This window comes from Coccinella septempunctata, chromosome 5 (genome assembly GCF_907165205.1).
Source record: "Coccinella septempunctata chromosome 5, icCocSept1.1, whole genome shotgun sequence".
Taxonomy (NCBI): domain Eukaryota; kingdom Metazoa; phylum Arthropoda; class Insecta; order Coleoptera; family Coccinellidae; genus Coccinella; species Coccinella septempunctata.
The window spans coordinates 32,611,252-32,637,304 of NC_058193.1; the positions used below are offsets into that span (position 1 = coordinate 32,611,252).

General features: G+C 35.2%; 5 protein-coding genes across 6 annotated transcripts; all 5 read left to right on the forward strand.

Moving 5' to 3' along the window:
- Window positions 1–204: 204 nt before the first annotated feature.
- Window positions 205–6,956, forward strand: LOC123314178 (protein yellow). Its single transcript, XM_044899301.1, has 6 exons — window positions 205–464; window positions 3,966–4,302; window positions 5,452–5,678; window positions 5,886–6,000; window positions 6,078–6,269; window positions 6,647–6,956. The coding sequence occupies exons 1-6, from the start codon at window positions 247–249 to the stop codon at window positions 6,788–6,790; spliced, it is 1,233 nt and encodes a 410-aa protein (XP_044755236.1). The 5' UTR covers window positions 205–246; the 3' UTR covers window positions 6,791–6,956.
- A 568-nt stretch (window positions 6,957–7,524) lies between these two features.
- On the forward strand, window positions 7,525–11,921 carry LOC123313845 (uncharacterized MFS-type transporter C09D4.1-like). The gene is made up of 8 exons (XM_044898905.1): window positions 7,525–7,893; window positions 8,793–8,895; window positions 9,081–9,315; window positions 9,395–9,532; window positions 9,809–10,008; window positions 10,062–10,168; window positions 10,983–11,093; window positions 11,184–11,921. Exons 1-8 carry the CDS (start codon window positions 7,730–7,732, stop codon window positions 11,455–11,457), a joined length of 1,332 nt encoding a protein of 443 aa, XP_044754840.1. The 5' UTR covers window positions 7,525–7,729; the 3' UTR covers window positions 11,458–11,921.
- Window positions 11,922–12,327: 406 nt separating this feature from the next.
- Window positions 12,328–15,142, forward strand: LOC123313597 (feline leukemia virus subgroup C receptor-related protein 2-like). The gene is made up of 8 exons (XM_044898545.1): window positions 12,328–12,687; window positions 13,052–13,154; window positions 13,208–13,436; window positions 13,591–13,728; window positions 14,162–14,367; window positions 14,423–14,529; window positions 14,582–14,692; window positions 14,796–15,142. Exons 1-8 carry the CDS (start codon window positions 12,527–12,529, stop codon window positions 15,103–15,105), a joined length of 1,365 nt encoding a protein of 454 aa, XP_044754480.1. The 5' UTR covers window positions 12,328–12,526; the 3' UTR covers window positions 15,106–15,142.
- Window positions 15,143–15,825: 683 nt separating this feature from the next.
- On the forward strand, window positions 15,826–24,677 carry LOC123314291 (feline leukemia virus subgroup C receptor-related protein 1-like). The gene is made up of 8 exons (XM_044899465.1): window positions 15,826–16,057; window positions 16,114–16,216; window positions 16,274–16,502; window positions 16,640–16,777; window positions 23,374–23,579; window positions 23,672–23,778; window positions 23,856–23,966; window positions 24,344–24,677. The coding sequence occupies exons 1-8, from the start codon at window positions 15,900–15,902 to the stop codon at window positions 24,639–24,641; spliced, it is 1,350 nt and encodes a 449-aa protein (XP_044755400.1). The 5' UTR covers window positions 15,826–15,899; the 3' UTR covers window positions 24,642–24,677.
- Window positions 17,783–22,748, forward strand: LOC123314290. 2 transcript variants are annotated; one of them, XM_044899463.1, is made up of 2 exons: window positions 17,783–18,416; window positions 20,820–22,748. In XM_044899463.1, exons 1-2 carry the CDS (start codon window positions 17,789–17,791, stop codon window positions 22,550–22,552), a joined length of 2,361 nt encoding a protein of 786 aa, XP_044755398.1. In that variant the 5' UTR covers window positions 17,783–17,788; the 3' UTR covers window positions 22,553–22,748. The 2 variants fall into 2 exon arrangements, with proteins under 2 accessions (XP_044755398.1, XP_044755399.1); XM_044899464.1 differs by lacking the exon at window positions 20,820–22,748 and adding an exon at window positions 20,312–20,418.
- Window positions 24,678–26,053: the final 1,376 nt, after the last annotated feature.

Here is a 26,053-nt window from a genome sequence, read left to right on the forward strand (position 1 = left end):
ACTTCATTAATTTCCTCTTTTTCATGGAAAATCATAAGCCAAAAAGCCTGAGGTGAGGGTTGACCCTAGTTATCATTCCATAACGGCATCCTCACCATCAAAGCTGTCCTCAACACACAGCATTGCTCCTAAACGTGGTCGTTCTTCGGTAAATAACTCCCACTTATAGGGAACACCTTCGCCAACTTATTAGTGATCGTTTAAAAGTTGTTCCCCGACAGCATAGATCAGTTAGTTGGTGTGATCATGCTGCTTCGACTAACAATTCTTGCGGTTACCGTTTTTGTCGCATCCATCGACGCGGCAAAACTAGAAAACGTTTTCGAATGGAACGAATTGAGCTTCAACTGGCCAGATGAAAAAACGAAAGAAGCCGCCATCAAAGCAGGGGGATACATCCCTGAGAACAACCTACCCTTAGGATTGGATAGATGGAACGATAAGCTGTTCGTCACAGTCCCTAGGTGAGTTGGAAAATTTGATTGGTAGTGGCTCAAAAAAACCCACCGAAAGCAAAAAAAATTGTTCTAGTCGCTTCAAAGCAGAAATATTTTTTTATTGCCTATTCTGTTTCTGTCAGTTTTTCGGTTTCTAAGAAAAACATTAAAAGTTTCTTCTTTAGGCTAAAGCACTGGCTCTCAAAAAAAATATTGACAAGGAATCACCGCTCAATTTTTTCGCTACTATTCCTTTACACCCTGTATATCAATAGATATTCTTGAATTCTTCTCCTAACTTACCCCACAGCAAAGTGAAGACAGATTGTATTTTTGTCTTGAAAATTTATGACTTGATTCAAAATAGTAACACCCACAGCTTCAGAATTGAGTTGCATAAGGTTAAAATGGGAATGAACCGAAAAAATTCTCTTCAGTTTTGAAAGAAACTGTAAATTTTTCCACATCTCATGCAAAAGCAGCTCGATCAGAATAAAAAATTTTAGTTGATCCAATTTTTTTCAAATGAATGACGAAACTTGAAAAAAAGTATAACAAGAATATCTTGCAATATTTCTGGCAAATGATTCAGTTTGTATTTTAAAATTATCATCTTTTCCTTCGAATTTTTATTTGAAACTTTTCAATATTGGGTCCAGGTTTGGAAAAGTTATAATAATCATCAAATGGTCACCTATGGGAAATATTTATCAATCTCCAAATAAATATCAAATCAGGAAGCAGGTACTTACTTTGAGAAAACCATTTTTATATTCAAATCTAATATTAGAATTTTTTCTATACCTATCCTGTTTTCACAAGGATATTACGAAAGTACCAAATTTAAAAACCACTAATGTTCGAGTAAACCTATAATTTTGTTTCTTCAGTACGAGACAATTAACAAAAATGTTGAAACGTATGAAGTACAATGCTGCACAAAATTGTAACATATAGCAATAGAAGTAATTATTTTATAAAAGTTGGTCGTTTGTGGTAATTGTCGTTCTTTACGAAATAATTGCATTATTGTTCAACTTTACACCCATCGATGAAGAAAAAAAACTGAATTATTCTATACAGCGTTCGAGTTGCATCACATAAAATTTAAATATTTTTTTCACACTCCCAAGCATTTCTGCGAAAGAACTAGGATAATCAAAGCAGCAATTTGATGTGAACAACCTTGTGGAATTTTCAGAAAAATATGCACATTTAATTGGGAATAACAATTCAATGCTAATTTGTTCTAGGAATAAACCATTTAATATAATTTATTCACAATAACTGTTTATTTTCATTACACATATTTCATTAACCGTGAATTTCGATTTGCAGTGATACAGGGTGTGAATAAATAGTTTCGAAAATTGTAAAGGCTGATTCCTTGTTCATTCCTTCAACTGTGATGATGCAGATTTAGGAAAGAAGCTCCCTTACTAATTTTAAGGTTTTCCATTGAACAAATTCTGCCTAGAATAAATCATAACGGAAATTCAAATGTTACGCCTTTTAAACGGTTTCGTGAGTATGTATAGTCTACTAGATCTTTGATAACATATAATCAACGAATGATGTCCCCTCTCTTGAATACATCTTCATCATGCATAATTGAATCTAGAATCGATTCATACAATAACATGATTTGGTTGATAACATGATAACACAGAAGATAGTTGAATGATTTAGGGCATAATTTAGGGGTAGAAATGGAATCAGTGTAAGCATTGAAATCGATACATGTATACAGAATGTTGTATGGTTGCATTTATTCAAATTCAAAGCGCTAATGGTGAATGTTTTCGGCCAAAACCTCTTGAATTTTGTTGGAGTTCATATGTTAGTAATTTCCTATATCAGATTTTAAAAACTATTGGTTTATCTGGTGCTGGTAGGTGATCATCGTCAATCAAGGCTAATTGACTTGTTTTGTTTATCTATTTTAATACACTGCGCAAAAAAATTAACGCACATTCTGAAAATCTCAATTTTAATGAAAGTTAACTCTATATTGACTTTATAACTTATTTTTTATGTTCTCTCGGGAAGGTTTTGAACGAAACGAGACACATTAAATGGAAGAAAAATTCATGATTTCACCGAATCTTATGTGAAAGAAGAGAAATGAACAATTTTCAAAATACTGAAATGCTGATAAGTGATTTAATACTCGGTATTTCCACCCCTTGCGTTAATTACAGCTCAGCAACGACGGTTCATACTCAAAATGAGTGATCTTAAAAATGTTCTGATCTAATCCTTCCCAGATTTCTCCGAGTTGGATTCCTAAGTCATTAAGAGTAGATGGATGATTTTCTGAACTTCTGAGCCTTCTATTGAGGTTGACCCAAACTTCCTCAATCGGATTGAGATCTGGACTTCTTGCTGGCCATTCCATTCGAGAGACTTCAACCTCTTGAAGGTACTCCTGAACGATGCGCGCACGATGGGGTCTGGCATTATCGTCCATAAAAATGAAATTTTCACCAATGTATGGGGCAAATGGCACTACATGCTCTTCAAGAATTGTCCTTATATACTTATCAGCATTCATAGCTCCATTATCAACGACCACTAGGTCTGTGTGAGCAGTCAAAGATATTCCACCCCATACCATAATCGATCCTCCCCCAAAACCAGTAGTATTCAGGAAATTGCACTGAGCATATCTTTCATGTGGACGTCTGTATACAAGGGAACGTCGATCACAATGGTAGGGTAGAGGCAGAATCTAGACTCATCTGTGAAGAGAACTCTTTCCCAATCGGCCTCTTCCCAATGGATATGCTCTCTCGCAAAATCCAAACGCGCCCTTCGATGGGCTGGGGTAAGAGCTGGGCCTCTTGCCGCGACACGAGGCCTTAAATCATATTCTCTGAGGCAATTCCTTATTGTCTAAGTGCTAATTTGCACCTCATGAGTTTGCTCAAGCTGAATTTGAAGGAGGCGAGCAGTTGCAAACCGTTGTCTCAACGAAGAAACTCTCAAGTAACGTTCTTGAATGGCAGTTGTTACCCGTGGTCTACCCTGTCCTGGTCTTCGGACATTCATACCTGTCTCCCTGAATGGCTGCAACATTCTGGACACACTTGTATGGGAAACTCCAATTTTCTGCAATTTTTGTGTATGTCCACCCTTCTTCTCGCAAAACTACCGCTTGGGCACATTCCTCTTGGGTCAAATTGCGTGTTCCGCGTTGCATAGCGACCGAGTGTAGAAAATCAAACGAAAGAAAAACTATTGATCACTAGAATTGATCGAGAACGACTGATTTTAGAATGGAGCCAATACATTCAAAATCTGATAATATCATCTCTTTTTATTCCTGCTGGGAAAAAACATCTGTACTGAAGAAAACCGTTGAAATTGGATAACATATGCATGCATAATTCTGATAAAAATAATTATTATCATTGAGAACACCTTCAATTGTAGAATAAATTTGAGATTTGGATAATGTGCGTTAATTTTTTCGCCCAGTGTAGATCTTTCATAATACCAAAATCCTACGTTTCTTTCGATTTCCAGATGGAAGAAAGGTGTGGCTGCAACCCTGAACTACATCGACCTCAAAACCAGCAACAAAACGCCATCCCTGACACCTTATCCAGACTGGTCCTCCAATACCCTCCCAGAGGGTGAAGATGCGCAAGGGGAAACCAGGATAATCTCAACGTTCCGTGTCAATGTTGACGCCTGCGATCGTCTCTGGGTTATGGACACAGGACTAGCTGACATTTGGGGCGAAGGAAAACAACACTCCACACCAGCCATCCTCATTTATGACCTCAAGACCGACAAACTCTTGAAACGCTATGTGCTGCAGCCTACGGATTTGAAGGAAGACTCATTTTTCGCAAATATCGTAAGTTTTTGCTAACCGATAAAATCCTTATTCGAAAGCCAGATTCCAGTGTTATCTGAATGAGTGGAGAATTGAGTTTGTCATAGATTTCCTTGTAGCTTATCATCGCCTGACTACTCTTGTTACAATAGAGACCTTTTCTGATAGGTAACTCAAGAAATGAGGTAATTCATTCTCGACAAGCTCATGCTAGAATTTGGGAAGAGATTATGGTAAAATTTCTGAAATGGTTGAAGTAGTAGGTACATTCCAAGCTTGTTCGTCAAGTGTATTTGTTGCACCAGCCTTTGGTAGTCTTTGAGTCGCGTTTGGTTTCTCCAATTCAGGTTCTTTCGCATTGGCAAGATATTTGGTCTTTGACTCGTACAAATATTTTAACATTAGATTCTTGAGGTCAAAAGAAACACTTTTTTCCTTTATCATTTTTACCAAATCTGCTCGGTTTGAAAGATAGAGGCTGTCATACAAAAATATTTTTAGTTCTGTCTCACGAACGGTTTTTTAGAATGAAATGAATTTCGGAATATAGTTTTTCATTTATTTGATTAATCTTTTTCGAACACAAGGTATCACCCACATCTTCCAGTTTCCTCATTATGACTATTAGGTACCATAAAATACCAAAAATTCAAAGAACCCAACTCTCAAAACTAAGTTGGATGCTTTTTAATGACTATGAATGTGACTATGAATGTTTTGTATGTTCAAAAATGAAAAATATCTGTGATATTCGGAAAATTGGATACTTTGGCTGAATGCAACTGTGTTCAAAAGATCCACAGATGTGTAGTGTCACAGATCTAGCTTGTTATTCTGAAAAAAATTTCTCCAGGAGTGGCATAGCTCATGATGAAAACTTAAAATGGCCATATCTTTAAATCAGGGCCGAATTGGAAAAAATGGTATAGATAAAAGTGTTTCTTTTGACGTCTAGAATCTAGTGTTAAAAAAATTGTCAAAGACTCACCCTTTATATATTTCAAATGGAAATTGTGTTTTTCCAAAGGGCAATATCCTTAACTGTTGAAGACCAGATTATTTGGTTATATTCGGTTTGATGTAACCAAATAATGGAATCTGAAGAAATAATAGCTCGATGAACTTGGTATGAAGCTCATTTCGTTTCACAAAAGACCATTTCCGTTTCAGATAGTGGATGTGAATACTGATAAATGCGAAGATGCCTTCGCTTATATTCCTGACTTGGGTGGATATGGTGTGGTGGTGTATTCTCTGGCAGATAACGAGTCTTGGAGAATCAAGCACAATTTCTTCTATTTCGATCCCCTGAATGGAGATTTCAATGTCGGTGGTATCAACTTCCAGTGGACGGATGGTGTGTTTGGACTGGCTTTAGGAAGAATACAACCTAATGGGTAAGTTATTGAGATTGTGGAGAATGTTAAAAAATATTTGATTTCATTTCCATTTCAGATGGTGAAAGTTAAGAGACTTCTTACAATTTTGATCTGAAGTAATTGAAAATGGAATATATCTCACATTTTGATTTCTTCAGTTATGATTTGTAGTTGTAGAAGTTATATATTTGGCAAATATTTTCAAGGTTTTTTCAATTATTCCAGATATCGCACCATGTTCTTCCATCCGTTGGCTGGAATAAGAGAGTTCTCGGTTTCCACTGAAATACTGAGAAATAAAACTTTGGCTACAAGTCCTGACTCTTACCATGCATTCAAGGTGAGTTGCACAGTGAAGAAAGGAATGCAGATACAAAAAGTGACGATAGAACTTTACATCGCTCCTTTCTATTTCAGCTGGAAGGAAATCGTGGAGAAAAGACTCAATCATCTGCTTCTGATCTGGACGAACAAACGAACGTCCTCTTCCTAACTCAACTGAATAAAGATGGGGTAGCTTGTTGGAACGTTGAGAAACCTTTGAATCCTGACAATCTGGGAACAGTGGCCCAAGACAGTGAAGGTTTAATCTTCACTAACGATTTGAAGGTAAAAATACATCAGTTTTTCTGCAGTAGACACTTCGAAATGGACAAACGAACGTGAAAATAGCTTCATCCACAGTAAATATTCAATCCCTTCAAATTTTTCGAGAAAAGAATGGTAAAGCCTAAGTAACCACATTTTTTTCTGCAAATTTCAAAGATTCATTCTAATCCTAAGACTTATTGTATGACATTGCCAGAAAATAATATTGAAGAAGCTATCCTTTTTGCATTTAACACTTCTAATGCCATTGATTCAACATTGAAGCACAATTACAACTCCTATAATTGAGTATTTATCAATAATCCTATCGAAACACCTTCAACAGATCTCATTCAAAAGCTCTTTCACTTTTCCTTTGTTGATTTTGGAATTTTCAGATTGATGCTGAGAGAAACCTTTGGATCCTATCGGACAAGATGCCAACCTTCCTGTATAAAGCTCTTCAACCGAATGAAACCAACTACAGAATTTTCAAAGTGAAGATAGACGAGGCTATAGTTGGAACTCCCTGTGCTGCTTGAATTTTCAGTTGTGGAAAATCCATGAAGAGGAACTACATATTCATCAGTATTCAAACAAAATTATTGTGATAAAGTGTCGAAATGAAGTTATACGTAGAATTTAGTGTAAAATGAATAAATAAAACGAAAGAATGTTAATTATTCGAATAAAATTATATTGAAATTATCTAAAACTCTAAATCCTTGAGTTCAGATCTTCCTTTACGAATAATTCCATAACCTATGGGAGATTTCCAAAAATAAGGGTCTTGTAGTGTTTCTCAATACTTGGAGATCCATGATGATTCTGATCCTGATTAGGTAGCAAGATTGCAAAATTCCACCTCTGGGTTAAAGTGTCCCATATCGGTTCTCCTAATAAAATGATAATTAAACACTTGAAAATCAAGAGATGAGAATTCATCGATCATTTTTTCTGGTGTTCATTCAAAGGTTTTTGCTGGCAACCTTCACTACTGCAATAATATACAGCCTACTATTATTTATTTCATCATTCGAAATGAATTTTTGAAAATGTTATGAGTGCGATTTAAAGCTTTCAACATGCTCAGTTCAAGACGAGAAAGTTAATCCAGAATAATTGTTTCAAAATGAATCATTTTGGAAGGAAGATTAAATATGTTCTAATTTTTTCCCTTTTATTTACATAAATATTCAGCAGTCATAAAAAATACATCCATTAACAATGAGTGATAAGTCTCGATGAATGAAAACATTCGATAAGGTGTTATAAATACATACATCTCGATACTCATTTTCAGACATTTGAGATTAGGAATAATACGAATTAATTATTTCCTAGAGATATCGTTTAAAACTAGTTTCGAAAATGAAATTGTCGCATGCTCAGTCACCGACAACCAATGGAAAATTGACGTAAAATACATCTACCTTCAGTTATGCTTACTGGCTCAAGTGAAACGTGCGATATCAAACAATATGGAAAATATGGAAATAGAGCCAAGCCGGTCCACTGACCAACAGGAGAACCAATTCAAGACTTACAAATATAGGTTTCTCATTGTGATTATTTATGGCTTATACTCAGGTGCTAATCTATATCAACTCAATCAATTCACCATCATTGAAAATGTGGTCCACGAGTAAGTAACACCGAAATGTTTGTATGTGTTACATACGCACGCATAATTTTCGTGATAATGACAAAAATGTCATTAGTATCTGCTGGTAAATTAAATTCAGTTCATAATCAGAATGTTAAGAAAAGTTTTTTCGTTAAACTGGCTTAAAAACTAGGACCTCTTAACTTTTGTGAGCGAAAATATTACAATCGTTAAGAAAATTTTAATTCTATTTCAAGGCACGTTTGTTTCTAAATCTCATAGCTTCTCAAAAAAGGTGTCTGAGAAAAGGCTCTTTGTCCACTTTAGGTATAGGAGTTTTGTGACAAAAACCTGAAGATTTTCATATTCCTCACATACTCTTCAATGAAGAGTGTTTCATTTCAAGAAGAACTAAACTTAAATGATTTTCCCTGAAACGGTTTATGGAATTTGCTGATGAAAAACTTTAAGAATTGAAAAATTGAGAGACAATTTTTGTTTATTCGCACGACTGTAATTTATGAGAAAAAGTTCCAAAGCGATACTCCCTTAAGCTTTAATTTTATAAGGTGTATTCATGATTATCTAGCCATCTGATCAATCTAATCTAAGGTATAACTAATGTTGCATGATATTCAGTAAAACGTTTGATTCGACATACCCTTGCATATTGTTTTTTTTTTCACAGTTTGTTCACTCGGAAATAAAATGAATGTCTCAGAATCTAAGTGAATTATTGAATATCTTGTATAGGCCTATCAGTTGATATTTTGTGGGTTGCCTTATATATTGGTGGTAACATTAAAATTTCACAAGAATCATTTCTCGAAAAGTTTTGTGTACTGTACACATGTTTGATATTCTTAATTATGTGATAAAAAATTGAATTTATAAATAGTAATAATTATTTTAAAAAAAACTATTATCCATATTTTCAGATATTTCAAAACTACAAGTTTTATGGTTGGTCTATCTCAATTAACGTTTATGGTAGCATTAGTAGTATTTATAGCACCAGTTGTTCGAATTGTGGAGAAACATGTGAGTATATTATTTATTTACTTTTAAATTTCAAATTTTATAATTATCCACATGCAACAAGAACAAGATTTTTTCTTTCATCACAAGCGATTTTTTTCTGTCTACTACAACCATTTCTGCATGCTGCCTTTTAAGAAAACCCAAAATGAAGCCACTTATTGGACGTGTTTTCGAACTTTTTCCAGGACCTAAGGATAGCCGGGTTGCTATGTTCTGGGTTTACTCTTTTAGGAGCAGTCATAAAACTCTTGGCAACTGGACCAAACGAAAGAGATTTCAAAATCATTCTAGTGGGCCAAACCATATGCGGATTTGCGCAGGTGTTCACTATAATGCTTCCGGCTAAAGTTGTAGCCGTTTGGTTTCCTGCGGAAGAACAGAACAGGGCGTGCGCAGCAGCTCTGTTTGGAGGAGAAATTGGTAACTTTTTTTTTGTGAATCGAATGTTTTCTACCATTATTACTGGTATTTCTATTCTATTTCCTTACTTTTTCTCAAGGAATGTTGTTGGGCGCTGTATTCCCGATATTGTTCGTCGAAGACAAAAAGAATGATGCCGAAATACAACAAGGAATTTACCAGATGCTACTATACAATGCAATCTTTTGTGGTATCGCATTTATAGCAGTTGTTATATGTAAGTTTGCCAAAATAACATAGATTTGATTGTCACCGATTAATTATTATAAATGAATTCATAAATTTCAAGCTGACTTGTGCTGGATAGGGATTGACCCTACTGCAGACGTGTGAGTAGCGTATTCTGCAGTTTCCTCAACAAAATCATTCTGATCTTAACTAGATTGAATCATGACAAGCTTTACGTATCTTTGAATCTATAGCTGCACTTGTGTTTTTGTGCCCATATGCATATAAGTATACCTTTTGAAGTGTCTACCTATTTTGCTTTCAGTTTTCAAAGCCAAACCTCCAACTCCACCCAGTGCTCAGCAAGCCCAAGTGGGAGACCACAAGACACACTATTATACGGCTTTTTTCGAACTTTCTGTCAACAGGGATTTTTTAACGCTTATAGTTCTATATGGAATAGCCTGCGGCTTGTGGACTGTTTTCGGGATCATCGAAAACATCGTCTATTTGAACTATTTTCCCGTAAGTTCAGCGATACTGCAATGAACATTTTACTCTAATCATATTTTATACAGGACTCTCTGCTTGATTTGACCTACATCACTGCGATCACCTCAATTTCTGGTGGAATGATTGGAAATTATTTATTTGGATATATACTGGACAAAACCCTGAAATATAAGTGAGTCAATATAAAAAATAATAAAAAAACAACCTGCTTCAATACATTTGACGTGGGTGAAGGTATCTATAGAATGAGTCTAACAGTAGATTTTTGAGGTCAAAAGAAACACTTTCTTCCCTTACCATTTTTTTCGAATCGGCTCGGTTTGAAAGGTACAGGCTGTTGAAAAACCATAAAAAAATTATTTTTAGTTCTATCTCACGAACGGTTTTATCGAATGGAACGAATTTTGGAATATAGTTTTTGATTTACTTGATGAATCTTTTTCGCACACGAGATATCAACCACGTCTTCCAGTTTTTTCATTATGACCATCACGTACCATAAAGTATCAAAAATTCAATGAACCCAACTCTTGAAGCTAAGTTGGACGATACCTAATGAATATTTGAACGTTTTGTAAAATTAAACTATTCTTCATATTTTCTCATATAATACGCTGCTTTCGAGTAATTTGATGTTCAATGAAAGTTGAAAAATTGAATACTTTGGCTGAATACAACTCTGGTTAAAAGATCCACAGATGTGTAGTGTAACAGATTTAGCTGGTTATTCTGGAGGTAATTTTGTTCTTCCAGGTGTGGCACAGCTCATTATGAAAAGTTAAAATGGCTATATCTCTTTATCAGGGCCGAATCGGGTAAAATGGTGTAGGAGAAAGAGTGTTTCTTTTGACCTCAAGAATCTACTTTTAAAATATTTGTACGAGTCAAAGACTCACCCTGTATAGCTTGGATTTGCAAATATACCTTTCACGATGCAACAATAGTTTTTCAAATGGATGTATCAATTTGTGTTTTGTTCATTTCAGGCTTTTCACATTCATGATCTTCCTCTGTATGGCTGTGAGCTATGCAGCTATGGCCATCTGCTTTGAAATGAGATGGCATGGGGCTTCCTTCGTGACCATGATATTGTTTGGGTAAGCTATCTTTACTGTTTACTGCTAATGGTGCTTAAATTTCGAATTTAAAACCCAGTGTTATCGACAAACTAATAAAAAAAATTTCAGATTTTTCTGCTCGTCTTGTGTAAGCATCAGTTTCCAGTACCTGGCAGAAGTGACTTTCCCAGTGTCGGAGGTAGTTCCTATAGCTGTCCTTCAAGTCATTCTCTGTACAGCAACGATTTTCTACCAAATAATATACAGCGTTTTACTGGACCATAAATTGTTCAAAGTGATACATGCGATGTCATTTGCATCATTCTGTGGAATAACTGCTGGGACGTATTTCTTGACTTCCAATTTGAAAAGAATGTTAGTCAAGCAACCACGTAGCGAATAGGGAAGAAGACATATAATAGGTAGACAAGTGTCATTGGTTGCTAATTTCTATTTATGTTTAACTGCTTATTACGAATGAATTGATTTTAAAAGAGGTAGCTGACCATGATTGTATTCATTGCCTGATTGAATATACTAACCTGAATATTCATATTCGACAAATGAATTGAAATTTGCACATAGTTCGTTCGTATGAAATATGTTCCGAAATTTTTAATCGAATGATGCGAAAGTTTGTACTTGTATATAGTTTGTTTTGTCTATACACAATGAATGTTGTACGTTTTATAAACATCCAAGTTTTTATAAAACTGTTCCCCTAAAAGTTCAATGATGAATATTTTCTGTATATTCTGTATTGAATTGAATTTTTTATCTTACAATCGTGTAGGAAGTATAGGTATAATAATTGATGTGATATTTTTAATAAACTTGATGATATACGCCTACTGTTCATAGCATAAATGGAGTATGACTTCTTCTTCCCCCATTCTCAAACTAAGAACATAAGATTTTCTTACTGGGTAGTGAAGAATTTGATAATAAGCCTATACAGATATGAACTCCTCTGAGATATATCTATATTTTTCGAAGAGCTTTCTCGTTTTTTGAACCCTCATAACTTGGGTTTGGATGATATCTTTCTTACAAAGATATCAGTTAGTGATGAACTCATTGAAAATATGAAGTTTCAATTGCATAACATTCGTACCTCAGATTTTATTCATATTCAAAAAACACTACGAATGACTGACCTATTGTCTGACTGATGGTCATCAAAAAAGATACTTCCTGAAGTGCTAAAACGCTGGAATTTGGTACATACGCTAGTATAAATGCACAAACAGTAGAAAAATTCTGGAGCTCACAGTTTTGGGTGAAAGATGAAAATGAGGGCGTTATTCGAATTGAGGAAAATTATCAAATTGTGATTAAAACTTCCTACCATGTTTCAATGCTCGTCTGATAACACTTTTATCCTTTTCGGATTTCCTTGATATGAACACCTAGGTTGTTCCTCTTTTCACGTGTTATTCTACACGTGCTAGTCAATTTGTTTCAAAATAAAGATGGATGGTAGTGGTGAGATTGGGAGCTCGGGTTGTCAAAAAAAATCTGGGATAGAATTGGATAGCTACAGATGGGTGATAATTGCAATATTTGCTGCGTATTGTGGAACGAATTTTTTTTTATTTATGCAGTTTACTATCATAGCTAATATCACAGAAAGGTAAGCTCCTACTTTTGATATTGGTGGAAATTTTCAAACAGTTTCGATCAACGGTTGATTGCTGAAAACACCTACACAGATTCAAGACCTATGAAATTATTTGTGATATTGCAATCGGGTGACAAATTTTTGGACATTTACTGCTGAGAAAATAAATTTAAAACTATTTTACGATAGAGTACGATGTAAATTCTTATGTTTGGCTAATTGGATTTACGATTGTATAAATCAATAAGGAATTATGTGAAAATTTTCACCATACAAATATAAAACAAAAACGATATGGTTAGGTACGCGCTTATACGAAAAGTTATTGGCAAATAAAGAAAGATTCCAATACCTTCATGTTTTGTACTTTTTTCAGATATTACAATGTGAACAGCTTCTTGGCCGACTCGACAGGGCTGGTTTTCATGGGATGCTACATTGTTTTCTTCATCCCTGTAGGCCATTTCATAGAAAAAAATGTGAGAAGAGTTTAGGTTTGACCAGATATCAGTTCTTAACAACTTTTTTCCAGAACCTCAAACAAACAGCTGTAATAAGCACTGCACTTACAGCCTTTGGTAATTTTCTCAAACTATTTGCTGTATCGCCCGACAAATTTCATCTTATCATCATATCCCAAGCTATATGTGGTATTGGTCAAGTTTTCATGATCAGCATACCATCGAAAGTTGCGTGTACCTGGTTTGGAGCAGAGGAGGTGTCTATAGCATGTGCGATAGGCGTCATGGGATGTCAAATAGGTACAGTTTTGTAAAAAAAAAATTGGTAGAATCCAAGTAAAAATTCGTCTCTTGGAGATGGCAAAGGAAATCCAGAAAGGAGTACCATCAAACTCTCACTTTTTAGTTGTAGTATCAATTTACTGTATCATGCTACTTGAAGCCTTATTTTTAGGTTTAGCTCTAGGCTGTATAGTACCAACATTGTTGGTACCAGACTCCACAAATATGGAAGAAGTTGCAGAGGGATTTTCTGATGTTTTTGGTGTAGATAATGTTGTTTCAATCACGATGCTCATCTTGGTTATTTTGTGTAAGTTTTTCATTCATGTAATCAACTCTTAGTGGCTTCATACTCTCAAAGTTTGATTCAGAACAGAAAAATCCTTCCACAAATATTAAAAATAGCACAAATTTGTGAAGCCTACAGACTGGCCCAACGAAAACTATGTAGCTGCACAAAATTATTTACACAGAGATGACTGTATTGCAGAATATGTGCTCATATATGTTGCCTATTAAAAAATTCTCTTACTTGTAAGCAAGAAGATATATCTTCTTGGTTGTAAGTACCTATCTGAGTTCACGAAAATTTCTCTAGTATTTCTGAAGCATTTTAAAAAATAGAACGACAGGGTCGTACTTAGGGTAGTTTGTAACATAATGGACTACAAGAGAAAACGCTTTGTTATCACTTCACTACCGAACAAACTTTGGTTTTATATGTGTAGATATGCAATGATCAGTTTTCAGATCAAAGCCTGAGTGCCCACCAAGTCATTCACAAGCAAGCCGCTTGAAGGGCGATCAAGAAATGGGATATTCAGAAGCCTTCAAAAGTTTGATGCAGAACAGAGATTACAAATTAATACTGATCACTTTTGGAATGTCGTTCGCTGTGTGGAACTGTCTTGGAATCATAGTAAATGAAATGTTCTTGCATTATTATCCTGTGAGTATACGGTCGAACACCCTTATGATTTTTATTGATTTTTTTCCATTTCAAGGCTGATGGAAAATATCTTGGCATATTGGTGCTGTCTGGCATCATTGCAGGAGGCATTTTTGGAACTATACTTTTCGGTTACATATTGGATAAAACGCATGCGTTCAAGTGAGTTCGACCCAGAATGTAACCACTCAATACTTTTATTTCATTATTTTAGAAAAGTTTCCAATGTTGTTCTGATTTTAACTCTTGTTGCATGGGTTTGTTTAGTCGTATCTTTCCATGTCGGGTCTTTATTGATGACGTCGTTAACCATACCTGTTTCTGGGTGAGTACTCATTCTCTGAAAAGCAACATGGTGAAATTTGAAATTAAAGTACTTGGAACAATATTGGTGAGTGTTCCTATACTGATATATTTCAATTTTGCAGGTTTTTCTTTGGAAGTATAATGGTGATAGCCTTCGAGTATGCAACAGAAATGACCTATCCCGTATCAGAAGCCTTCAGTGCGTCTCTTTTGAACGCTGCCATTTACGTCTTTGCCATTATAGACGTTCTAGTTGTAGAGTGTATTTTCAAGACTGTAGGATTTACTGCTGGGCAGACAGTACTTGGGATATTTTTGTCCATAGCTGCAGCTTGTAGTTTTCTAATATCAACAGATTACAAAAGAGTGGACGCAAATCTATTGAATGATATTAAAAGCAATTATGGAAGTGTGGTTGACAAACTGCCATAAAATTATAATAAGAAATATATTGTATTTTAGATAGAAATCAATATCTTTCATTTTCCTCCTAGTAGTTTTCAACTCAGCATAAGCTTACTGTATCCTAAATTATCACAGAAAATTGAAGTTCAATAAAGAAGGAGTGGATTTCACAAATAATTCTTCCCAAAAAGTTCAAAGAAACATTCTTACAATGTAGGTGATTATAAAAAATATTTTAATATCATTATTCTCAAAGATTTCTTAATATTTTCTTATATCCTTCAGCATTAAATCTCATATAATTGAGTGCACAAAAAGAAAAATAGGAATTTCACTTTCATAATGTGATAGTATTGCAATCGAATATCTGATTCACACAATGAACGATTGAATCAATAGGATTTTCATGTTTTCTGCTGAATATCAATATCAACCCTTCGAACTCAACTCGATTTCTTCAATTTATTTTTGGTACTGTTAGATGAAATCCCGTAAATTGCACTAAACGCAGGTTAACTTAAAATTTTAAGGGTGTTACGTTTTTTGGCTCGCTTTCAATGTAGATAATGAATCAAAAGGGAGGGTTAAAGGAAATTTGGAGCACATGTATTTATTTATGAACATCCATTGATTCTAAGCGTTTAAAGATTATGGTAGATATTTAAGTGAACTAATGACATACTTGATGAATATAAGGAAAAAAATCAATATCTAATCAAAACCACAATACCTGATAACCTCTCCTATTTGGCACAACTGATTCAAGGAGAGAGATGCAGAGGTATTAGTCTCAACAAAATTTATTCCAAGCTTCTTCTATAATGTTTTCATCTGAAAACACCCCTCTTAAAGCTAAAGATCAGTCTACAATTGCTCTAGATCCTTATAGATGGATCATCCTTCTAATTTTCGCGACATATTGTTGCGTGAATTTTTTTCTCATCTTCCAATTTACCATCATAGCCAATATAACTGAGAGGTAACTTATATTTAATAACTTTATACGACCATACTTAACCTCGATGTATTTTTCAGGTACTATAATGTTGGCAGCGTAACCTGTGATGCCACAGGTCTAGTATTTATGTTCTCTTATATCGTTTTCGCCATTCCTGTTGGACGATTTATAGAGCAGCACGTAAAATGAAATGGTATGCAGAAAAACCATCAGTGTATTTAAGTTTCCCGATTCTAGGATTTGAAGGTGGTCTCCATAGTGAGTACAGGTCTGACAGCCGCTGGTAATCTCCTCAAGTTCCTGGCCTTATCACCAGATAGGTTTTACATTATCCTGATCTCCCAATGTATATGTGGGGTAGCTCAGGTCTTCATGATGGGTTTACCACCCAAAGTTGCTTGTGTTTGGTTTGGACCCAAGGAAGTTTCGATAGCCTGCGGTGTTGGCATAGTGGGCTTACAATTAGGTAAAAAAATTTAATTTATGTTATTTGATTGAAGATTTTGCGAATGGAGTAAGTGATAAAATCTATGACTCTTTTGTTGAACCATAGACTGCGATTTCAAATTTTTTTGAAAAGTTAAGATACAGTAAAAATTTCAGGTATGGCTATTGGGTCTGCCCTACCAACGTATTTAGTGCCAGATACATTGAATAACGAGCAAGTTGCAGCTGGCTTCCTCAAAATGTTCACATTAGATAATGTGGCTTCAGTTCTCATTTTCATTATCGTTTTATTATGTGAGTACAAAATGGTAATTTATTAAGATTTTATTATCAAGAAGTACAATCCACGAAATCCTGAGTTATGGAGAGAAATGGGCTGTACGAGGATATATTGAGAAATTCTTAGCCTACTATAGAACCAAACAAAATTTCAATGTCAAAATATTTTATTACTCAACATATTCTCCTCTTAAATGGACACATTTATTAAAGCGAACCTGCAACGTCTCTAGACCTCTCAAAAAAATGTTTCTTCTTGCTCTGCAAACCAGACCTCCACAGCTTTTATTACCTCCTCGTTGGAAGAAAATTTACTACCTTTTAAACTTTTTTTCATCTGAGGAAAGGGATGATAGTCGGATGGAGCTAAATCTGGTGAATAAGGGGGGTGTTCCGTTTTCTAATGCAAGATCGTAGTATCAAGGGTTCAGTTGCTATAGATACAATAAAAAAAAAGAGGAGAGTACACAAGATTTTGTCTAGAGCAGTAAAATTGTAGAGCTTCGAAGAATAAACGTTCTGCTTATAAAAGAAATAGTCTTTATTACTTGAAATTGTACATTTTTGGCGACCGTGACAGGACACATTCAAGACACACATTCAAGAACAGTACACCGAAGAATTTTCACAAAGATCTACAATAATATTGAAAGCCGGATTTCCAATGGGAATTTTAATAGTGATGAAGTTAAAGCGGCTTTTCAAGTTCTGGAGAGTAAATATGAAGAGATCAGGACCTTAGACAAGGAGGTGTTTAACTTCATGATAGAAGAAAATATGAGTGACACCGATATTGAAACAGACTGTGATAGTGTGGAAGAATATTCATTGAAATTCAATGTTATAAAAGAAAGATTTTCATCTTCCACAGAAAAGGTTCGCGAAATATCTTCCTCAGAAGGCGAAGTTGGTACGCTCCAAAGAAAATTTAAGCTTCCACAGATAGAGTTGAAAAAGTTTGGTGGTGATATTCGAGATTGGCTGCATTTTTGGGGATTATTTAAGAAACTACATGAAGATCCCACCATGGACAATGAGGAGAAATTTCAGTACCTAATTCTATCGACAATACCTAAGTCAAGAGCAAGAACTGTCGTGGAGAGTTTTCCACCCACCTTCGAGAATTATCCTAAGGCAATTGAGGCTCTGAAGTCCCGGTTCGGAAGAGAAGAACTCCTTATTGAATTATATATAAGAGATTTGATAGGATTACTAACATCAAACACAAAGTCCCTGTCAATGTTATATGACAAGTTGGAATGTCAGTTGAGAGCTCTTGAATCACTGGGAATCACATCAGATAAATGTTCAGCCATGTTATTTCCATTGGTAGAATCCTGTCTTCCTGAGGAGCTCTTGCGGATATGGCAGCGTTCGTATTCGGCAGATACAGCGGCAGCGAAATCTCAAGACAAAGTGAAGAAACTTATGGATTTTATAAGGAATGAAGTTGAGAATGAAGAGAAAGTTTCAATGGCGAAGTCAGGAGTAGGATCTGCCAGGGCGAAGGAACAGAAGAAGATGATGACGACAGAAAACAACAAAGCAACTCCATATACAGCTTCTGAACTCGTGACCACAAATAACGAAGTTGTTTCTTGTATTTTTTGCGGACGTTCAGAGCATAAGAGTTTTGAATGTTCGAATTCACAAGGTATTTCTCTTTCTGATAAAAAACAGCTCATTTTAAAAAAGGGATACTGTTTCATATGTCTCAGACGTGGTCATACTGCCAAGAAATGTAAAGTTCACATGAGATGTGAAAAATGTCGAAAAAGGCATTACTTGGTGATGTGTCCAATGACAGACGTTAATTCAAAACTTCCAACGAACGAGTCTAGTGCTTGTAAGGAAAATTCATTGACTAGTCTCACTCGAACAACGAGAGTTTTTTTACAAACACTCGTAGTTATTCTCAGAGGAAGTAATGGGTTTGAACGCCGAGGCAGAGTTTTAATTGATACAGGTTCTCAAAGATCTTATGTCTTGAAACGTACAGCGAAAGAATTAGGATTACCAGTTCAGTGTGAGGAAACAATTATTCACTGTTTATTTGGGGGTTTGAATACAGGTGAAAGCAGTCACAATTCATATCGAATATTTTTGTGCGATTTGGATAGAAAATATTTTTGCAATTTCCTTACTTTAGACCAGGAGAGAATTTGTGGTAGAATCGGTTCCGTGTGTCAAAGTTCTCTAGTAGAAAATTTATTGAATAATGATGTGATCATAAGGGACGATGAGGCACTCGAAGTAGAAATTTTAATAGGGGCAGATGTTGCTGGTAAATTATTGACAGGTAAAATTATTCAGTTACCTTCAGGAATTACAGCAATTGAAACGTTTTTGGGTTGGACTCTGATGGGAAAAAATAATGTTTCAAATTTCGATCAAACTTCAACTGGTAATGTTATGTATAGTACTTCAATGCTTGTAGATGATTTGAAAATCAAGGATTTATGGGATTTGGATATTTTAGGCATTAGGGATCCAGTTGAATCAAAATCTAGAGAAGAGATGGAGCAAGCAGCATTGAGGCATTTTAAAGAAACTGTAGCAGTTGAATCTGATGGTAGATATGTTGTTCATCTTCCTTGGATCGAAGGACATCCACCGCTTCCATCAAATTACAAATTGGCTGTTCGTAGACTCAATTTTACAATTAGTAAGCTGATGAAAGATGGGTATTACTCAAAGTATGAAGATGTGTTCAAAGATTGGTTGTCTGAAGGTATCATTGAAAAAGTTTTCCACGGGGAGACTGGTATTAGTGGTCATTATTTACCTCACAGGCCAGTATTGAAGATGAATAGTACTACTCCAGTTCGACCAGTTTTTGATGCATCTGCGCATGAGAAACACAGTCCTTCTTTGAATAGTTGTTTGGAAAAGGGCATGAATTTAATTGAGCAGATTCCTTCAATTTTATTCCGATTCAGATTTAGAAAATACGGTGTTGTTGCTGATATTAAAAAGGCATTCCTTCAGATAGGTTTGAGTGAGTCTGAACGGGATTATTTAAGATTTTTGTGGAAGGAACCTGATGGTAACTTATGTGTGTTCAGGCATCGTCGAGTAGTGTTTGGAGTAATAAGTAGCCCATTTCTTTTAGGTGCTGTAATTCAATACCATTTACAGAAAGAATTGGAGATTTCTTTGAGAGACAAGTGTTCCTTTTCATGTTATGTTATAGAAAAGCTCATGAATAGTTTCTACGTTGATAACTGTGTAACCAGTGTAGATAGTGAGGAGGAACTTTTGAATTTCATTTCGAGAGCTAAAGATATAATGAGTAAAGCTAAATTTGATTTGCGAGGGTGGGAGCATAATAGTTCTTTTTACCCATCTGATAGAATCGACAGTATTACTAATGTACTTGGTTTACTATGGGATAGAGAGGAAGATACATTAGCCATAAATTCCAGTAACTGGGGCAATCTGAAGTTTGAGAAAATAACTAAAAGAACTATTTTATCGATAGCACATAGAGTATTTGACCCTATTGGTTTTACTTGTCCCGTAACTGTTTACCCCAAATTGTTGTTACAGCTCACATGGAAAGAGAAAATTGGTTGGGATGATGAGTTGGATGGATCAATCAAGAGTGAATTTCTGAAGTGGTTCGAAGGAATATCATATTTGTCTTCAATAAGAATCCCTCGATACTTTTCAGCTTACAAGAATAGCAGATGGTTGAAACTAGAAATTCATATATTTTGTGATGCATCTCAATCTTCTTATGCTGCTGTTTCCTTCTTGCGAATTCAGACGGAATCGGGCGTTGTTGTTCAGTTGCTTCAAGCTAAGTCCAAAGTTGCTCCTTTGAAAAAGATGTCTATACCGCGTTTAGAACTCATTGCGGCGACGATTGGATCGCGTCTAGTTAGAAATTTATATGAATCGAATGTTTTCCATGATGCTGAATATTATTTTTGGACAGATTCTTCTACAGTATTAGGTTGGATTAGACAAGACCAACAGTGGGCTATATTTGTTCGTAACAGAGTCGATGAAATTTTGAAAGTTTCTTCAAAGGAACAATGGAGATTTGTTCCAGGGTCTATGAATCCTGCTGATTTACCTTCCAGAGGATGCACAGCTAAAAAATTGTTAGATTCTGCATGGTGGGAGGGACCTGAATGGTTGAGGTATTCAGCAAGTTATTGGCCAACAGATAGTTTCTGCTATGACGAGGAGTTAGTAGCACGAGAGAAGAAAAAGTTTACCATTTCTTGCGTTGTTAATAGCAATACTGATGACTGGTATTATAAATATTTTTCAGTATTCCACAAAACAGTCTACATGTTGGGGTGGATTAGAAGATTCCTTCATAATTGTAGGTACCCTAACGATAAACATTGTGGATTTTTATCAGTTGAAGAGATAAATGATGCAGAATTGGTTATTTTTAGATTGATTCAGCATGATTCATTTAGTACTTTGAATGATGCTATAAAGAGTTTGTTTCCTTTTAAGGATGAATCGGGTGTTTTGAGAATAAGAACTAAGTTGGTAAATCTTGAAGATAGTTTTGACTTTCGGTATCCAATTGTTCTTCCCAAGCATCCCTTAGTAGTGAGATTGATACGCGAAGAACATGAAAGAGCTTGCCACGTAGGTGTTCAAGGATTGTTGTGTCGGCTGAGAGAAAAATATTGGATTATTGGTGGACGTAAAACGGTGAGATCGGTTATTTCCAAATGTGTGATATGTAAAAGGTTTATGAGTAAAAGATTGGAAACACTACCTAGTGCACTACCTGAAGATCGTGTTAGGGATGTTTCGGTTTTTGAGGTGATCGGAATTGATCTAACTGGACCTGTCCATTTGAGAGACGGCCGGAAAGCTTGGATTGCTGTTTTCACCTGTGCCGTATATCGAGCAATTCACCTGGAATTGTTAACATCTCTTTCGACCGAAATATTCATACAATCTCTTCGTCGTTTTATTGCTAGAAGGGGTCGTCCAAAAATTATTTATTCTGACAATGGGACTAATTTTGTAGGAGCTTATAATATGTTCAAGAGTTTGGATTGGTCCATTGTGACAAAATTTTGTTCTTTGGAGAGGATCATATGGAAGTTTAATCCTCCAGCTGCTCCTTGGTGGGGTGGATTTTGGGAAAGGTTGATTCGTATATTGAAAAATTTATTACGTAGAACTCTAGGAAAGGCTTCTTTGAACTTCGAAGAAATGTTTACAGTATTGTGTGATTGTGAAGCAGTAATTAATAGTAGACCTATAACTTTTTTGTCTGATTCTGTTGACGATTTATGTCCTTTGACTCCAGCTATGTTCATTCAAGATATAAAGGAAATTGGTGTTAACGATTGCGATGTTGTCGAGTGTAGTAAATTGACCAGACGTGCAAAATACAGGCAAAAGTTAGGTGAACAACTGAGGAAAAGGTTTCGAATTGAGTATCTTGGTCAATTGAAACATCGTTTCAAAACACAATCCGTGAGACAGTTGAAAGTTGGGGAGGTTGTATTGGTTGGAAATGATAATTCCAAAAGAGGAGATTGGCCATTAGCTTGTGTTACGGAATTATTTCCTGGTAAGGATGGTTCGGTAAGATTGGTACGTTTACGTACAAGTGCAGGAGAAATTCTTCGGTCAGTTCAAAGAATTTTTCCATTAGAATTAGACTCGTATGAGGAAGAAACAGAAATATCCAATATCAAAGATAAAGAGCATGAAACTCAGGTATCAGAAAGAGCAGATAACATTTTGAGTCGAATATTCAGAACTCGAAAAGGTTGTCAAACAGTCAAAAAATGTTCGGGTTAACTTTGTCATTTGTAGTTTTTAATTGTTCAAACGAATGTTGCTATTTCATGAAAGTTTATAAAATAGCAAGGTGGGAGAATGTTCCGTTTTCTAATGCAAGATCGTAGTATCAAGGGTTCAGTTGCTATAGATACAATAAAAAAAAAGAGGAGAGTACACAAGATTTTGTCTAGAGCAGTAAAATTGTAGAGCTTCGAAGAATAAACGTTCTGCTTATAAAAGAAATAGTCTTTATTACTTGAAATTGTACAGGGGGTGTTCTAGTAATTCAAACCTTAAATCACGAATTTTTTGCATGGCAACATGAGATTTGTGTGCAGGGGCGTTGTCCTGCAAAAACAAAACACCTTTGGATAGCTTTCCGCGTCTTTTCTCTTTAATTTTTTCCCGTAGAGTGGTCAATAATGTCGAATAGTAATCTCCGGTTATTGTTCCACCCTTAACCAAAAATAAATCATGATTACTCCATGGCAATCCTAAAAAACTGAAGCAAGTTACTCTGGTTTACTTTTTTGACCTCAAACTTCACACTGACACTTCTAATGAGATATTGTTCGTTGCTATGGTTACGCAATATTTTTTTATGCATGGAACTGGTCTAGGCTAACTAGTGATATCAATTCATCCTCGTATTTCATAACTTGAAAGCTCATAATGTGGCTCTGATAGAAGAAACTTTTTTTGGACAGTCTAGGGTTGTTGAAATGTCTCGTAGGATAATCGAAGAATCATACAAGAAAAGTCAATCCAATAATATTTCATTGCCAGGTTCATCTTAAAGTACAATAAGCGACCAACATTAACTTCAAAACCTCAATTAGTTTTCAGATCAGAGCCTGAGTTTCCACCAAGCCTTTCACAAGCAGCAAAACACGAGGAAGAGACAAAAACAGTTGATAAAGAAATGCTGGGAAAATATTTCAAAAATAAGGATTTCTTGTTGATCCTCTATTGTTTTGGTACAGCATGGGGCTTGTGGAATTCCATTGGTTTTACAATAAATGAAGTGTTTCTTCATTACATCCCGGTGAGCGAATTATTCTCTCACTCATCTTTTGATGTATTAAAATGAACGCAAAAACGAAATAAAAAAATTTATTCTTCGTTATGTTTTCCCAGAACGTTGGAAATATCATTGGTCTTCTCTTGATGGGATCGATCTTAGCCGGTGGTGTTTTTGGGTCAATGATATTCGGATTTGTACTTGACAAAACTCATGAATTCAAGTAAGTAACCTACTTGGCTGAAACTGTCGTATTTTTCAATTAAAGTGTGAAATACTGCAGGTCCTATTATTTTTTAGGAAATTAACGCTATTTTTGATGACCATGAATTGTTTATCGTGGTTCATTTTCACTTTCTTCCTACAAAAAAGATGCTTAGGCGCATCGTGTGCCTTTTTTCTTATAGCAGGGTGAGTACTTTTGCAATATGTGATTCAGTTATCTGCATTTTCAATTTATAACACATCGATAGACCAACCAATATCTAATATAGATAGTTACTTCAGGATACAAAGCTTAATGATCTGAATAATAGTTATTTATACAACAAGTCAGTTGAATGAATATTTATTCATGAGAATAAAGTTTAACCTTCCAATGACTAAACATTTATAACTCACCTGTTGTATACAAAATATTATTTAAAGTTTAAATAACATGCCAGAAAATATTCAGCTTCCCCTCCATTCAGCTCAATTCACTGAAAAATCTTGAAACTGAATCTATCGATTTTTGTTTTTCCAATGGAAAATGAATGGTACATATAAATATAAGGTATGTCTTATAGGTTTTTTGGTGGAAGCCTCGCAGTGACAGCCTTCGAGTATACGACAGAAGTTTTGTACCCCTTACCAGAAGCATTAGGAACTACTATCTTCAGTGTTTCGATATATTTATTTTCAATAATTTACACGCTCCTGTCAGAATATATTTTCTTGAGATTTGGATTTTTGGCTGGTCAAATAGCAATAGGGATTGGATTTGGTACAACGGCTTTCGGAAGCATTTTTATAACTTCGAAGTATAAAAGGAGAGAAGCAAATATATCAGGTTCACTCTATGAGACAAGAGAAATTATGGAGTGATCATTTTTGTAAATAGAATAAATAGAATGCAGTATAGTCGAAATTCGAATCAACAACAATTTATTTATTGTTATAAAAAGGCTCTTATTTTCCTATTCAACTTTTCATCACCTTTTGACACCAATACAGTTTTAAAATAGAAGTAAGGCAGTTATCTTTCATTGTTGTCTGAATGTAACAGTTATTACGGATTTTTCTCTAATCCCAGGTGTACCAAATTATTCCAAGTTAGTTTTTCGAAATACACACTCATTTTTCATTAGTAGGTATAAAATCTGTGAAAATTTTTATTTCAAAGTCTTTTGACTTCAAGTATGTATTACTACCCAAACCAAATAAAAAGAAGAAATTCATTTTTATTGTTTTCAATGTATGTACCACTAAACAACATAAAAAGTATTGGAGGCGCTGAACGATAGTTATTTCGAAATATCGTATTTGAGGTTCATATCATCATTCAAGTCCTTAGCCTCTCTCATCCATTTCCCAAACTCTGAGAGCTTAAGGTCCATCTTTTCCATCAATGACACCTGCCTAAGTATTCCATTGGATATCCTTTTGAACTGAAAAAATATCCAAGGACAAATAAGATCACGAATAACTTCAAACAAGTACTTACATTGACATCATCTACTCTGGATTTCCTATTCTCAATTGGAGCCAAAATATCTAGGCATGGTCTAGTCTTGAAGATTTTTTCACATCGTTGCAGCTCTTTCAGAAAACTTTCTGCTGTATATTGAATTTCTCCGTTTTGGTGATTTTGCATTTTACAGAGACGTCATCACTAGAATTTGAAAGATTATTCGAATATGAAGTGCATCCACAGAATTTGATTTTGAATGTGTAGATTGTACCTACACTCACCAAGGTTAAGTTCAAAATTCTTTTTTTATGTGTTTTCAATGGAGACTATTCACTGGACGTACTAGTATCTGCACTGCTGCCATCACTGCAGAGTACTATATTGGAGAACCGTACTCTTTCTGGAATAAAAATTTAGGAATCAACAACAGCTTGAAAATATTCATTTTCAGCTCGTCATGGGACTCAAACACTAGTAGTAATCTCCATAAGAAATCTCTTTTTCCCATTCAATCTTGGAAAAAATATATTCTTCGATCAACTGAAGGGAAAATTGAAAGTCTAGTACTTGTTTGGTCCCTTAAGAGATCGTTTTCAAGCATTCCACTCTTCGGGGAATACTTTCGATATGACAATTTATGAAAATTTGCCCCAAATTGGTTCGAATGTTCAACGAAGCGTAAGAAAGATGCTCCAGATTGTTAATCGCTTGTCTGACATACCTGTCCAGACAGCTCAATGCAATTCATGCCTGGAGAACGAGCTGGCCACTGGTCTAGTACAACGAAAATCGATACACCCTTGAAGGACCTTCTCAACAACGAATC

Coding starts and splice junctions, on each gene's coding strand:
- LOC123314178 (XM_044899301.1), top strand. CDS start 247: ATGCTGCTTCGACTAACAATTCTTGCGGTTACCGTTTTTGTCGCATCC. Junction 465..3,965: donor CTGTTCGTCACAGTCCCTAG/GTGAGTTGGAAA, acceptor TTCGATTTCCAG/ATGGAAGAAAGGTGTGGCTG. Junction 4,303..5,451: donor ACTCATTTTTCGCAAATATC/GTAAGTTTTTGC, acceptor TTTCCGTTTCAG/ATAGTGGATGTGAATACTGA.
- LOC123313845 (XM_044898905.1), top strand. CDS start 7,730: ATGGAAAATATGGAAATAGAGCCAAGCCGGTCCACTGACCAACAGGAG. Junction 7,894..8,792: donor ATTGAAAATGTGGTCCACGA/GTAAGTAACACC, acceptor CCATATTTTCAG/ATATTTCAAAACTACAAGTT. Junction 10,009..10,061: donor TCTATTTGAACTATTTTCCC/GTAAGTTCAGCG, acceptor TATTTTATACAG/GACTCTCTGCTTGATTTGAC.
- LOC123313597 (XM_044898545.1), top strand. CDS start 12,527: ATGGATGGTAGTGGTGAGATTGGGAGCTCGGGTTGTCAAAAAAAATCT. Junction 13,437..13,590: donor CGTCATGGGATGTCAAATAG/GTACAGTTTTGT, acceptor CCTTATTTTTAG/GTTTAGCTCTAGGCTGTATA. Junction 14,530..14,581: donor GATAAAACGCATGCGTTCAA/GTGAGTTCGACC, acceptor TCATTATTTTAG/AAAAGTTTCCAATGTTGTTC.
- LOC123314291 (XM_044899465.1), top strand. CDS start 15,900: ATGTTTTCATCTGAAAACACCCCTCTTAAAGCTAAAGATCAGTCTACA. Junction 16,217..16,273: donor GACGATTTATAGAGCAGCAC/GTAAAATGAAAT, acceptor TCCCGATTCTAG/GATTTGAAGGTGGTCTCCAT. Junction 16,503..16,639: donor CATAGTGGGCTTACAATTAG/GTAAAAAAATTT, acceptor TAAAAATTTCAG/GTATGGCTATTGGGTCTGCC.
- LOC123314290 (XM_044899463.1), top strand. CDS start 17,789: ATGGACAATGAGGAGAAATTTCAGTACCTAATTCTATCGACAATACCT. Junction 18,417..20,819: donor TGAATGTTCGAATTCACAAG/GTATTTCTCTTT, acceptor GATTTGTTCCAG/GGTCTATGAATCCTGCTGAT.